We start from the raw sequence: 15988 nt of genomic DNA on the forward strand, positions 1-15988 counted from the left end.
GAAAGGTGATTAAACAGTGCTTAGTTACTTTTATTTTAACTCATTTTAATGTTTTACCACAAGAACATTAATGGTAAAACCATTAAATACGGCTACTTAAGTAGAGTCCTTGATATTTTAAATACATGAATACAAACAATAACAATAACAATAAACAATAACTTTAACAAAAAAAAATGTGTGGTTTTATGAAACCACGGTAAAAGTGAAACTATTCGAACGGTTCCGAACACTGCTTTGTGTAGCGCATGTCGCGTGCCGAGTAGGTATACCTACTCGGCAGCCGCGATACACGCGACATGCGCTACACAGACCAAAAAGTTTGAGACGATGTAATAAAAGTTTCACTTTAATAAACAATAACTTTATTTCCAACATATAAGATAGGTACATAGAAATTGAAAACCCTTGCTCCCACACTAGGATTCCCTGTGTCGTGGGAACAAGTTTCTTCCAGTGGTACATTATAATACATGAGTGAATACTTGGAAAAAAGTGTTATATTCATTACTAGCTTTCCGCCCGCGGCTTCGCCCGCTTTGTCTAAAACCTAATAAATTATAGGTATACTAAAACCTTCCTCATGAATCACTCTATCTATTAAAAAAACCGCATCAAAATACGTTGTTTAGTTTTAAAGATTAAAGCATACAAATGGACATAGGGACAGAGAAAGCGACTTTGGTTTATAGGTAGGTACTAGGTACCATTACTATGTAGTGACAATGAATTACTTTTTAACTGAAACAAAACAATATAAAATATTATTTGAAAAGGATAACTTATAAAATCTTGTACTTAACAGCATATTATATCAAACTAGCAGTGCCCTGCAGGTTCACTCACGTCTACGCCATTACATCAGCCTTCCTGAGTAAATGGGAACAGCCCAAGGTAAAATATTTTTTCCATTATTACCAGTTTTTTCTAAGATGAGCGTGTTCAGACAAACAAACAAAATCTTCAGCTTTATAAGTATTAATAGTACCTATGTAATTAGAAGGATTTTCAAAGGCAAGATTTAAGTAGTTTCATGATGCGCTACGCTTGAAAAACAATGACATAAGAAGGTAAATAAAATACAGTAAAATGAATAATGTTGGTGCGAAACTTTTCTGGAAAATCCAAGAGATCCATATTTTTAATTTAATATATTTGATTATTGTACACACACAAATTTCAGAATAAAATCTACTTAATTAGCTTAAGTTAAAATTTGATTATTAATATGAAATTAAATTGTTGCAATTATTATTTTATTTATTTTTCTGTTAACACTGATTTCAAAGTGAAACGCATAATAAATTCCTGTATTCTTCTATGATTCATCTTGACAAATAACAAAGCTTTTGAACGGTTTTGTAAAAGTTTAATTTAATTAAAAACTTTGAGTTCGTGTTTGAACTTTGAACTTAGCATCATATAAAAAGTATTGCTTATTATAAGTTTTAAAACTTCCTGATAAAGTAGGTATAATTAACTTATGATATGCATAATATTCAGCTCCATGGACTTAAATTTCCATACGTTATATTTTGTACCAGAAGTTGTTTTCAACCCTTAACCCATATCCTCGGTAGTATAGTGGTGAGTATCCCCGCCTGTCACGCGGGAGACCGGGGTTCGATTCCCCGCCGGGGAGGATATTTTTTGCTTTAAATTTAAATACAACTACAGTATAACTACAACCGTATATTTAAACTGAACGTTTAAGTTTAATAATATACTTAGAACTCAGATGGAATCTTATAATGGTGAAAGTGGAAAATAATCCATACTAATATTATAAATGCGAAAGTAACTCTGTCTGTCTGTCTGTTACTCAATCACGCCTTAACTACTGAACCAATTTGCATGAAATTTGATATAGAGATATTTTGATACCCGAGAAAGGACATAGGATAGGTTTTATCCCGGAAATCCCACGGGAACGGTAACTTCTTTGACTGCGCGGGCGATGCCGCGGGCGGAAAGCTAGTAAAGAAAGAAAGAAAGAAAGAAAGATCATTTATTTGACTCCACAAAAAAAATAACACGCACACAATACAATTAGATTAAGACAATACAATACATATTACTGTTTAATTCTTATTACAAGGTTTCGCCATTATAATAAGTGAAGCCAATACCGCGTAGAACCTGGGTTTAATACCAAAATCTTCTTTCCAGAAATTGGATATTACTGTAACTAAGCTTTTGATTTCTGTAAAAAAAAGTTTGTCTCTACGGTTCTTTCTCTACGGATCTATATTTTCCAAGTCATTAGGCAATAAAGAAAAGAAAGGTGATTAAACAGTGCTTAGTTACCTCATTTTAATGTTTTACCACAAGAACATTAATGGTAAAAATTTAAAAATTTTCCTTTTAATTATTATTTAGTAAATAATAATTCTTTATCCATTTAAATCGTTTGTTAATTAAGGAAAAAAGTGGATAATGTATAAAGTTCACTTAAAATTAGGATCTCATTCTTCGTTTAGAACTTATCTATGACCGACATAAAAATTCTCTAAGTAGCTGCTAAAAAAGGAAAATGTCACGGTTTAAATAAACTGCAGTTCTTAGTTTATCCACCGAACCTACCTATTTACTTATTAAGAATATCATAATTTAACACCCGAAAATGGTGTTTTATCCTGAAAAACCCCATGCGAACTCGTACAATATTAGAATTACTAGATATTTCTAAGTCTTTATCGGGTTATCTATAAGTATATCTTATGTTTTTTTTTACGAAAAGAACAGCTGAAAGCTACTTCTATTTCTAAGAGTAAATATTTTTACTAGAAAATAATTTTTATTAAAATATTTCTTGAGTCGATTTGAAGAATGGAATAACAATTTTTAATTTTTAGTTAGTTCGATTCCCAGTCGAATCAAGTGAATTTTCTAAAATCTTAGAATACAGTTCTATTTCTTTTCAAAAATAAAGGAATGTTTCATTTTAGCAAAATTTTCTATTTCAAGAACTTTCCCTCCAGGGCCCATCGAAAATTTCCACACTGTAGAATAAGCTGTGTAGTTGTTTTCAGAATACAATATGAGGTCTTAATATTTACTTAAACGGTTGTTACTGAAAAACCAGTGTTACATATTTTTTTGGCATCATTTATATAATGTTAACTCGTATTGTAACTAATTGTAAAATTTTTGTTTACCTATCGTATTTTAGTTTTAGTACTTACCTAAAAACACTAATCTATGTCTATGACTAAATTTAAATCTAAATTCATTTATTATTTATTTATTTAACAATTTTATGTAGGTACCATTACAAAATTTTCAATCATATAATATTAAAAGAAAAGGAAAACATTCATAGCACATAAGGCAACCTTATTGCTTATCAGTTATCAGCGATCTCTTCCAGGCTGCCCAAGGTTGCCTTAGTTGTGGTTATAGTACCTGTGTTTTATATCTTACTAGACTAGATTTCCGCCCGCGGCTTCGCCCGCGTTTTCAAAGGAAAACCCGCATAGTTCCCGTTCCCGTGGGATTTCCGGGATAAAACCTATCCTATGTGTTAATCTAAGTTACCCTCTATATGTGTGCTAAATTTCATTGTAATCGGTTCAGTAGTTTTTACGTGAAAGAGTAACAAACATCCATACATCCATACATCCACACATCCATACATCCATACATCCATACAAACTTTCGCCTTTATATCTAATAGTATAGTATAGTATAGTATTAAGATTAAGATTAAGATGGTAGGTGATCCCACTGAATACTAGCTACTATCTACATAACTACCGTATCATAATAAATCTATACTAATATTATAAAGAGGAAAAGTTTGTAAGTATGTATGTATGTATGTATGTATGGTTTTCACGCAAAAACTACTGGACCGATTTCAAAAATTCTTTCACCATTAGAAAGCTGCATCTTTACTGAGCAACATAGGCTATATTGCATTTTCAAAAAAATTAGAGATCCTTACCAAAAATGCAATAATGTAACCCAAGGTGTAAAAAAATCCTTAATAAAACTTCTGTCATCGCGTGCGCTGCGGAATCTATTGAAGATAGAACAAAAAAATGTTCTACGGTATTATAGAATGGATCAATATCTACAAGAAAGTCCGCGATACCATATGTCCATCTTCAGTAGTTATGTTACTACAACAACTTTTTTACGTTTTCAAAGTAAATAGAAGTGCCGACAGTAATCAAACCATGTTATCCATACACATATATTAATCCTTATCCCATTAAATGATGTTTTATTATAGACTGTTTCAATACCAGCAAAATACTTTTTAAATGAAAAGAATTGGATATTCCATTCAAAAGATATAACGAATTTTTAAAAGTGTCAATCTACAGAAAATACTAGGTGTACTGTTCGAGCAGGCCGTAGGGGTGACAAATCAACATCGAGCTATGCTGCGCTGTACTGCGCTGTGCTGTGTTTGGTCAACTCGCTCGTCTAATATTTTAATGAGGATGCAAACAACCCATGCTGTGCTGCGCTGTGTGAGGCTGCGCTCTGTTTAAAAACGCAGCAGTCTCGAGCGAGGCGCGCTACCCGCCGTGCTGAGCCGCGCTGTGCCGAACTGTGCTATGTTTTTATGGAGCTCTGCCATGCTGCGCTGTGTCGAGCTTATCACTACATAGGATAAAACAAAGTCGCTTTCTCTGTCCCTATGTCCCTTTGTACGCTTAAATCTTTGAAACTACGCAACGGATTTTGATGCAGTTTTTTTTAATAGATAGAGTGATTCAAGAGGAAGGTTTATATGTATAATAACATCCATTAAATAGTGGAGAAGTACTGTTATTTTTAAGGTTTCTAATGTGATGTCGTAAAAAATTACATTTATTCCGCTTACATTGCAAACGCAGGCTGAACCCTAAGAGTTTTATCAAAATAATGTACTAAGTATTATACACATTGAAAAGGTCTACAGAAAAGTATATGTCTATCTCTTATGGATAACCCACAATAACTTATTTTTGTCATTTACTTTTTACGACAAATAATGGCTAATTTTCGAAGCGATTTTAACCAACACAGCATTAATCCTTAACCAATTAACTACCTTGAATACATTATATAGAATACATTATATAAGTGTAAAAGGCCATATAGATCTATATGGCCCTTTACACCGTATGATTTAAGTGAATATTTTCGAAGATATTACAGATTTAAAAATTGCGGGACGTAGCGTTTGCGGCGGTACCGGCCGGCCGCCCGGCTATATATTTTATACCCGTGCGAAGCCGGAGCGGGCCGCTATGATTGTACAACGTTCACAGTTTTTCTGTAGTGTATTTAGTATCAGCATTGCACCCGTGCGAAGCCGGGGCGGGTCGCTAGTTAATCTATAATCTTCTTATAAAAATGAATCGCAAAATGTGTTGGTAAGCGCATAACTCGAGAACGGCTGAACCGATCTCGATAATTCTTTTTTTATTATATTCCTTGAAGTACGAGGATGGTTTTTATGTAGAGAAAACGTAAATATGTACCACGGGCGAAGCCGGGGCGGACCGCTAGTCTTATATATAAAAATGAATCGCAAAATGTGTTGGTAAGCGCATAACTCGAGAACGGCTGAACCGATTTCGATAATTCCTTTTTTATTATATTCCTTGAAGTACGAGGATGGTTCTTATGTAGAGAAAACGTAAATATTATGTACCACGGGCGAAGCTGGGGCGGACCGCTAGTTATATATAAAAATGAATCGCAAAATGTGTTGGTAAGCGCATAACTCGAGAACGGCTGAACCGATTTCGATAATTCTTTTTTTATTATATTCCTTGAAGTACGAGGATGGTTCTTATGCAGAGAAAACGTAAACATGTACCACGGGCGAAGCCGGGGCGGACCGCTAGTAATATTATAAAGAGGAAAGGTTTGTAATTATGTATGTATGTATGTATGGTTTTCACGCTTAATCTACTGGACCAGACAATCTTTAGACCCTGAGAAAGAACATAGGCTACCTTTTATTGCCAAATATGTACCACGGGCGAAGCCGGGGCGGACCGCTAGTAATAATTAAAATGATTTTTAGTCATTCGCAAATATTTAAAAAAAATCGTCTTCAGTGGCAATACTCTTTAGAAAATTCTCCGTATTTTTCACGTATGGTGTGAGGTAACAAGCTACCGTGACTGGACTCTTTTAACGACAAAATAACACATAAAATATCCATATCCGCTTCTTCTTCACTTTCAACTATGTCGTAATGTTTACATTTTTTTGAAAATAGGGTCATATTTGACGAGATAAACGACTACACGAGCTGATGATTACTTTATACTGAGCTAGATTGTTAAAAAACGTAGCTTAAGAAACACAGCACAGCACAGCGCAGTACAGCGCAGCATCGTTTAATTGTTAAAAAAACGTAGCTTAAGAAACACAGCACAGCACAGCGCAGTACAGCGCAGCACAGCTCGATGTTGATTTGTCACCCTAGTGCGGGGGTCACGGAGGAATTCTACCAATATGCGTCTTGACGGAACACAGTGGGGTTTTGGTCGGTAGGAATCCGACATAACCCACGGCCCCTCCGCCGGAGGCCGTGGGTATCTATGAAAGATTTCCCCACTAAAACAAAAAAAAAGGCCGTAGTGCGGGACGGGGTAAAGGTGATTTTCATGTGATTAAAATTTAAACCTATAGTCCTATAGTATAGACCTATAGTAGACTTTTCACTGTAACGATATCGCTATCTATGCGGGTGAAACCGCAGGGCATTGCTAGTAATAATATAATTATATTATGTGTGTTATATAATATTGTTGTTGTTATTATCTTTATCAACTTTATTGTTTTATAACCTACATTGATTTTAATCAGTACTGTAATTTAGATAAATACATTTTATTATATCATGATTCATGTATCGATAAACAGACATAATATGTTTACTTTTTAGCGTTCCGAACCTCAAAAGGAATCACTTTGTCTCATCTCACTTTGTTGTCTGTCTGTCTGTCAAGACCCTTTAACTTTAAAATTAAAACACTTTTAAAAATGTATTATAAATAAATTTGTGGTGTGTTTTGTATGATACACTTTCTAATATTATGAATGCGAATGTATTACCTATAGTGTAAATGTAAAGTATGTATTATGTTACGATATATTTTCTGAACCGCTAAATTGATTTTGAAGATTTTGATAGTAGAATGGATAAAATTAAATAAAAAAATTATTAATATTATTTATTATATTATCATTTTTAAATTATTAATTATTCCTTAATATTTTTACCATTTTTAAAACATTATTATTATTGTTTGATTTATTATTAAAAAAATAACACTAAACCCGATCTTTTATTTTATTAACTTTATTATTTAAAAAGTACTCACGTTTTTCTGATATTCCAATTAAACATATTTTTTTAAAGTTCTTACAATTAATACAAGAAAATTTCTTATATAATTAAAATAAAAATAATATTCAAATGGAATAAACAAACTTTATTCAGGACGTAAACAAATTTAAAATTACATATTTATACTTTATTCATATATTTTTCCTTTAATAACTTATTGAACATAAAATTTACTTATGATACATATTTATTTACATAACTTATCGATAGTTCAACACGCAATTGATACCTACCCATCCCTATTTGTCACACACACATCTCTATATTATCTATAGCTCATCTGCCTACGATGCGCACTATGCAATTTGTGCAATACACTCGCTCTATACTATTGTTATAATATATACTCTAAGCTTACAACCCTTTTACTCATGAACGCTTAGGTACATGTATAAAATTGATATTCACATCAAAAAGTCAGGTCTATAATATCTTTAAGGTATAATAAAATCAAACTTATAAGCCAGCGCAATCAAAAGATACGACCTACAAACTATTACAAATTTCGACATTCGCAAGGGAATTGAAACCTACATTGTACTTCTCATGAACACAGAGTCTTGAAATTTGGTTAAAAGCAATGTCATATAGCTCAGATAAAGAAAAAATTGCTAAAACATACATTTCAGAATTACAACATAATAAAAAGTAAGTATGTTTGTTCGGAGCCTTATTGATTATTATCCAGTAAAGCAGCTGACAATCTAGATGTCGTAAGGGGTCACTGAAAATCAGTGCTGAGGTATTATGCCTCAGGTATCCTCAGTGGCTTCCTTTTTTAGCGCACGCAACAACACATAAATTAATATTTTTATTTATAATTTACAATTCTATTGTTGTATGTTTGAATGAATGGCTTTCTTTCTTCATGAGGTTTTACACTGTGTCGAAACTGCATGGAGCGGTCAGCGGTCTTGCGATATTATTACGCTTAGCGTTGGTTTTACTTTTAACCCATTAGTCGTAGTTCCATAGTAATTATTAATTATATTTTATACATTGCATTGAATCTTTTGTATAAGTACATAGATCTTATTTATATTTTATATAAAACGACCTCCTGCTTTTTATAGAACGGGATCTCCCCAAGGATAACCAGTAGATAAATGATACTATAGTCGCCCAGGAAATATTCTACGAACTACAAGGCAAGGGCATTGAATATTAGTAAAAAGTCTTACCGAACTACACATTCATATTAAATAAATAAAAATCTATACTTTAATATTATAAAGCTGAAGAGTTTGTTTTTTTGTTTGAACGCGTTAATCTCAGGAACTACTGGTCCGAACTGAAAAATTCTTTCGGTGTTAGATAGCCCATTTATCGAGGAAGGCTATAGGTAGGCTATAATATATTACCACGATAAGACCAACAGGAGCGGAGCAATGCGTGTGAAACCGCGGGGCACAGCTAGTATTTAATAAGCTTTTCTGAGCTAAATAGCTAAATGATTTTATATCAAATTTGGTATCATAGTTTTCATCCTGGATTAGCTATTGACACACAGAATATTTTATTAATTAAGTAAATTTATGTAGACCGTATAAAACCTGTTTCCAAGAATCTGAAACAAACTTTTTCACTGTAAATATCGTCGTCAATAGAATTAAATGTATTGAAAATGTTGTATAAACTTTAATATTCAATCGGTGGGATTGAGGTCGCTTTACCGTTCAGTTTGCTCTACTTTATATAAAAGTAGGGCTCCTTTATAATATTTATTTATAATATACTAGCTTTCCGCCCGCGGCTTCGCCCGCTTTGACTAAAACATAATAAATTATATACCTACTAAAACCTTCCTCTTGAATCACTCTATCTATTACAAAAAACTGCATAAAAATCCGTTGCGTAGTTTTAAAGATTTAAGCATACATAGGGACATAGATAGGGACAGAAAAGGCGACTATGGTTTATACTATGTAGTGATTTATAATATAAGTCCTATTATTGTAGGAAGATGAAATTCGAATTTGTTTCATTGATCGATTTTCATTCTCGAGAAATTAATTAATTAGTCCGAGTACCTATTGCCAAATTGTTAAAGTTGTTATTTTTTAATTGTAATCACTGTAAAAACGAGGAAAACCTTCTAAACAAATACCTACGTGCCCTATTTATGAAAATTTGAAAAAGATTTTCTAAGATATACGGATTCCAACAAGAATTCATTCTTCAATCTTATCTCAAGAGGTGGTATAGGTAATAAGTGTTAGTTGTTAAATAGTAAATACTATCTATTAAAATTAAAAATAGAACCTAATTTACCCAAAGTATTATATGAAAAATGAAAATTGATTTTTTTTTCCAAGATCTCGATTTTTATTTACCTAAGTAATAATAAAAAGTAGCATCGACATCAAAAGTTCAAAGATAAACTGTATTTAAATTTATTCGTGAAAGTCAACAATCATTAAAATAAACACAGTGATCAAAATTCAACTACCTACCTATCTATATAATATATCTAAGCTTCTTAAAACAATATTTATCTATGTTTTACCGAATCATATTTTATCTATGCTAACATTAGAATAGGTACTTATCCTTCCATCCCAGAATAACACCATAATATACCTAACACTATTCGCTCTTTCATAATGCTCAATTTTAATCTAAAATGGACTGCTAATTTTATAAAATATATTTTCAGATGAATGGGCGTTGAGCAAGCCTTATACTTACGTAATTCATGACGTATTCTCTGCATTCAAACATTATAATATTATGCTTATAACGTTAGCGTTTCAAGTTTTGCGTCATGAATCGTATTTTTACTTTATTTTTATTCACAAATGGCTAATGTTCTTTTGACGTAGGTCGCACTTTTCTATTTTTATAATGTGAATGATAAATGGTAAAGGAAGTCATGTTTCGCGTTATATTATATTTTGTATTTAGGATACTTACCATACTTACTTTTTCTAAATCCTCAGTTGCATCTTGGAGCGGCGCTGGTTCTTCTGCCTAGATAAAATTTAATATTTTATCATTTAGTTTTTTATTCTCAGGGCAAGTGAAACCGCTTGCTGGTAATGCTCCTATTTGATGCTTTCTATGTATATTTTCATACACTATTTTATTATTTTTTATTTTGTTTTATTGACTGACCGGTTGGCTTGGTTGGTAGTGGCCCTGCCTTCAAAGCCAGAGGTCGTGGGTTCGATTCCCACCTGGGGCAAATATTTGTGTGATGAACTCAAAATGTTTGCTCTGTCTAGGTGTTAATTGTCTATATAAGTATTTATTTAAAATTATATATGTATGTTTATCAGCCATCTGGTTTCCATAAGACAAGCGAAAGCTTAGTATGGGATCACATCGTGCCGTGTGTGAAAATTGTCCTGAAATATTTATATTTAATTTAATCGAAATTTGTTAAGTTGTTCAAGTGTTATATAACGATTCTAATATCATTATCCGTAATCACATACTTCTTACTATTTAGTTTAGAGATATTCAATGGCAGTGAAATAATAAATTATCTAAAAGTAGAACATTATATATTTATGTGCAAAACTTGTTAAAAATTAAAATGTAGTGCTTGATAGATACTACGAACCTAGCTATTGAGAATATTGTAATTTCAAAATCCAAGAACGCTATGATTTCAAATCATCTTGTCTTACTATTTATATTCATTTTTAATATACCTAAATGTGAAAGTGTGTATGGATGTATGTAGGTATGTTTGTACCTTTTCCACGGGAAAACTACTCAATGAATTTCGATAATGCTAGGCAGGGATGAGGTTATGTATCAGAATAACACATAAGCTAATTGGTAGATATATTAAAATATTTTTGAAATTAATAACTTATCTACTCATAAGATTGTATAATCGAAAGTAAGTATACCTATGTATGTATGTTTCAAAGACATATCAAAAATGATTAAATCGATTAACTTTGTGTACAGAATTTTACCCTAACTTCTACCCTATATTTTGAATCTATCTTACTAAAGCCTAATTACCTAATAGTTATTTTTGTCTAAGCACAATCCTATCTTTTAACGGCTAACCCATGATTACTATAAAGGTAGAAAATAAAACAACCTCATACACAAATAATTATTTATTTTTTATTTCCAAATTATATATAAGTTACGAAAAAACAACCACACAACCTCTCAAAATAAAACAACATTTTACACAAAATCTTAACTAATCAGCCCGTTCCAATAGTTTCCTGACAAGTCGCCAGTCCTCCATGATGTCTGCGTCAGGTAGCATGTACACCACATAAGGAGGGGAGACGGTTACTTGCCTCTTCCTCCGTTTCCTGCCCCACTCTGCCCCACACGACCAGAGGTCCACCGTGTGCCTTTCCTCTTCGATCTTGCGAATCTTCTCTAGGATCTCCTCTTTTAGCATCTCGTAGGCTAGCCACTTTTCGCTCTGTGAACAAAGATAATTTGTATTATTTTATTGATAGACGTTATCGTTTACTTATATAGTTTTTGGAAACGGTCTCGACTCTCTTTGTGTGGTGGATGCATTTATTTATTAAAAACTTTATTCTGCTGGTAAGCAGAGAGAGATTCTTAAAAGATGGCTAAAAATTTACAGGACAGACGATAAGCGGTATTATATTGTGTAACTAATCTCAACAGTGTATTGTAGTTTTTGAAATGAAGGCTGTATACTTTAGTCTTTATGCAATAAATTACTTATTATAAGGTAAAATTTTGTATGAAGAGAACCACAGCGTGCTTTTAAAGGTTACACTTAAAATTATGTTTCATATACATGCTTGAAAGCTCCACCTTAAAATAAATCCAATAATTTGAATAAAAAATCGCCTAAATCCATCAAAACTCAATCTTTCAACCATTCCATACAAGACGTTAGACAAGTCAGTGAACCGTAGCTACCTTATAGCAACTTTACCGTTACCCTTGCCTCAACGTAAGGAAAAAATAAAAACTGTATTACTACTACTACTATTACAAAGTTGTGTAAAACGTTCTGGGGCCGTATTATGACCTCTTATTTCCAGACAATTTACGCCATAAGTGAACTGACTGGCAAATTCATATTATAACATAATTAGCCATGGCTGGTAAATCGGTGGTAAATTTTAAAATATGTAATGACGTTTCAAAGGTGCTTCTATAAGAAGTCTAATTGAATAAATAAATGTTTGAGTTTGAGTTTGAGTTTGAGTCTGGTTATTGCGAGCATAATATGAATTTTCCAATCAGTTCAATTCAGGGCGTAAACTGTCTGGAAATAAGGGGTCATAATACGACCCCTGCTAGGACACCCAATATCACTTATAACTTCGTCAAAATCGAGTTTAAATGACTAGGTTACATAATATAAACATACAGGTGAAGAATTAATATTTAATAAGCGTGGTTAAAAGAAAACATTTAATGATACATATAATTAAAGCAAAATTCTCGTCGCCAACTATCTAGGGGTACAGAATTTTCAAAGATTAATTATTACGTGTTCAGTTGTTCACACTCCTCGTTATGTTTTCAAATCTAAATAAACTTATCTATCAGTTAAAGTGACAAAAATACATACAAATACATATGAATGTACGTCAAATAATGTCAAAGATATGTATAAATTATGTCCTAATAGGGTATGAGCTAAATTTCACCTATAATAATATTATAAAGCTGAAGAGTGTTTGTTTGTTTGTCGCGCTAATCTCAGGAACTACTGGTCCGATTATTTTGACAATATTTACTTTAGGAATGAACACATTAGCCAAAATAGGGCATGTAAATAAATATCAGCTCCACGCTGTGGCTCCACGTTATCACTACATAGTATGTATAAAACAAAGTCGCTTTCTCTGTCCCTATGTCCCTATGTATGCTTAAATCTTGAAAACTACGCAACGTATTTTGATGCGGTTTTTTTTAATAGATAGAGTGATTCAAGAGGAAGGTTTTAGTATATAATTTATTATGTTTTAGATAAAGCGGGCGAAGCCGCGGGCGGAAAGCTAGTTACTACATAATACTGAATTTTTAAAATTACAACACATGTTTTCATTGTTAAAACAAATAAGTTAAACAAACATCCTTTGAATTTGGTGAAAAGATAAACTGTATCTACTAATCTACGCATGTCTTTTTACAAAGATTCAAATTTCATGGCACGGCAAAGTCTGCAACTTGCGTCTACTTAGCGGTTTACACGATTCGTACGGCGCGAACCTACCCCACAAATTGCAAATAATAAAAAAGTATAGGTACTTTTTTGTGAAATAAATGCTTTTTGGATGTTTACGCCATGCATGAAATGAATGACATGCAAACTACATGTTCGTTTAAGGGCCGATTTTTCAATGCTTGGATAAAACTTATTCGTCGAATAATGTATAAAACTACCATTTTAAAAACGTATTCTAATTGCCCGTATTTGACAGTTTACGTGACATTTTAATATTATCGTGTAATACTTTATTGGACGGATAAGTTTTATCCAAGCATTGAAAAATCGACCCATAGGGCCCAAGTATTCGACGAATAAGTTTTATTAGTTCGACGAATAAGTATAAAACTATCATTTTAAAAACGTATTCTAATTGCCAATTGCTAATTGTATATTTTGACAGTTTACGTGACGTGACAGTTTTAATATTATCTTGTAATACCTGTGTGTAATAAAAAGCTTTGTGTTCACGCACTATACTGAAATGGCGCGAACTGTATACAATATTATATGCATGATTTTATTTTATTTGGTCACTCATGCATTATGAGGACATGCATGTTAACGCATTTCATGCTTTCATTAGCGTTTAGGGACTGTAATATTATCTACTAGATTTCCGCCCGCGGCTTCACCCGCGTTTTCAAAGGAAAACCCCCATAGTTCCCGTTCCCGTGGGAAATCCGGGATAAAACCTATCCTATGTGTTAATCCAAGTTACCCTCTATATGTGTGCTAAATTTCATTGTAATCGGTTCAGTAGTTTTTACGTGAAAGAGTAACAAACATCCATACATCCATACAAACTTTCGCCTTTATAATAGTATTAAGAAAGATTAAGATTAAGATATTAAGATTAAGATGTATAACGGCCAACGTGACAAAAATTGTATTAATTGGAGTAATTACTAATTTGTGAGGTTTTAAAATGTAAATTGATTACTAGTGTAGTTTCGAATTCTTATACTATGTTGCTTCAATAAGACTGTCGCGTCCGCGTCGGTGGGATTTAGAATTTTCTGTATTATTTTTCAACTACTTATACGAAAAAAATATGCCTTTCTAACAATCAATTCAGATGTTTTATTAAAAAAAACAAACAATTTTGTGATATTGTTCTTTTTTTTCTGCTTTGTCCATTAATGTTTGCACAATGAAGTGTAATAAATAAATAAATAAACAATTCTCTATTCACTAAGTCTTCTGATGTTTAATACTCGTTATTGTGTCACACTAAATTTATATTATAGGTAGTATCTATTAAATAAGCTTTTTTCTCCGCGTCATAATATCTTACTTATACTGGAAAATATATGTATGTAGTTACTTATTATACAAAACAATTTATTTATTTATTTTTACACTTTATTGTACAATACCAGTAATAAAAAACATATATAATTTAACATAGAGAACATGAATATGGTAAGTGCACAATTGGCGGCCTTATTGCTTAAAGCAATCTCTTCCAGGCAACCGTAAAAATAAAGGACTGTATGTACGATGCTGGTTAAACGCGAAGGCGCAATCAAAAAGAAAAAAAAAATAAAATCAAGGTTAAGAAAACAATATTATTTAAGGAAGTGAAATAAAAAGTCAATATTTTACAAAAATGTACTTTTTATTATTTAAAAATTAAAATTGTAAGTTATTCAGCCTGTTCAGAATTAACTTCAAGAGTCTGAAGTTTTATCATCATCTCGTAAATCTATTTCGGTTCCTTTTACTGACGGTCCTGCTTCGAGAGGATCGTGATCGTGAGAATCCATCGTGAAGTCATGTTCTTCTATCGTAACTTCCGTTATCTCTTCTACCTTGACATCAGATTGTTCAAAGTTGGCTATCATGTGTTTCTCTACCTCGACATTAGATGGTTTAAAGTTGGCTATCCCGTCTTTTTCAACCTCGACATTAGATGGTTTTAAGTTGGCTATCTTGTCTTTCATTTGTTTAAGCATAGATATATCTGCAGAAGAATACCCGTTTTCTTCAGCCCACTGTATACAGAGATCGAAGTTCTTTTTCGCACGGAGAGGCCTCAAATCTTCTTTCTTGTCTGAATAATTTATATCTTCTGTTTCTTCTATTCCATCTAAGTCAATCGTTAAGGCATAGGCTGCAATGTCAGCGCAACGTAGATATTGGGTACCATTCTTGTTCTCGTAAATACCCATGTACCATGTCCTTAAATTTTCGATTGAAATACCGAGTCGAAATATAAATTGTTCTAAAAACTCATCTGTCGAAGAATCATCAGTGTCTGCAATGTACACGCGCGAAGTTGTTTGCACGTTTTGTCCCCACGAACGGACAACATGCTCCGGCATGGTATTCCAGCAATCGGCTAAAAGAAATGCCATGTCTCTGTAATTAAATTTCAGCGTGAAATCTTGCCTTGTAACACTAGAAGAAGCCATTCGTAAAAAGTTATTCTTGTATTC

The 15988-nt window shown here is 32.5% G+C and overlaps 1 protein-coding gene and 1 non-coding gene across 2 annotated transcripts in view; one reads left to right on the top strand and one right to left on the bottom strand.

Moving 5' to 3' along the window:
• The first annotated feature begins 1570 nt into the window (after positions 1-1570).
• Positions 1571-1642, top strand: TRNAD-GUC (transfer RNA aspartic acid (anticodon GUC)). The gene has a single exon. It is a non-coding gene; the product is annotated as a tRNA-Asp (tRNA).
• Positions 1643-11430: 9788 nt separating this feature from the next.
• The window catches only part of Brms1 (breast cancer metastasis-suppressor 1-like protein), a 77065-nt gene continuing 72507 nt past the window's right edge, over positions 11431-15988 (bottom strand). The window contains exon 4 of the mRNA XM_090103659.1: positions 11431-11768. Coding sequence (XP_089959785.1) covers positions 11535-11768 — 234 coding nt within the window. The 3' untranslated portion in view covers positions 11431-11534. The remainder of the gene's footprint in view (positions 11769-15988) is intronic.

Source organism: Colias eurytheme, chromosome 7, assembly GCF_061535395.1.
Source record: "Colias eurytheme isolate Ceu_HAF_F1 chromosome 7, ilColEury1 Martin Lab GWU primary, whole genome shotgun sequence".
NCBI classification, from domain to species: Eukaryota; Metazoa; Arthropoda; class Insecta; order Lepidoptera; family Pieridae; genus Colias; species Colias eurytheme.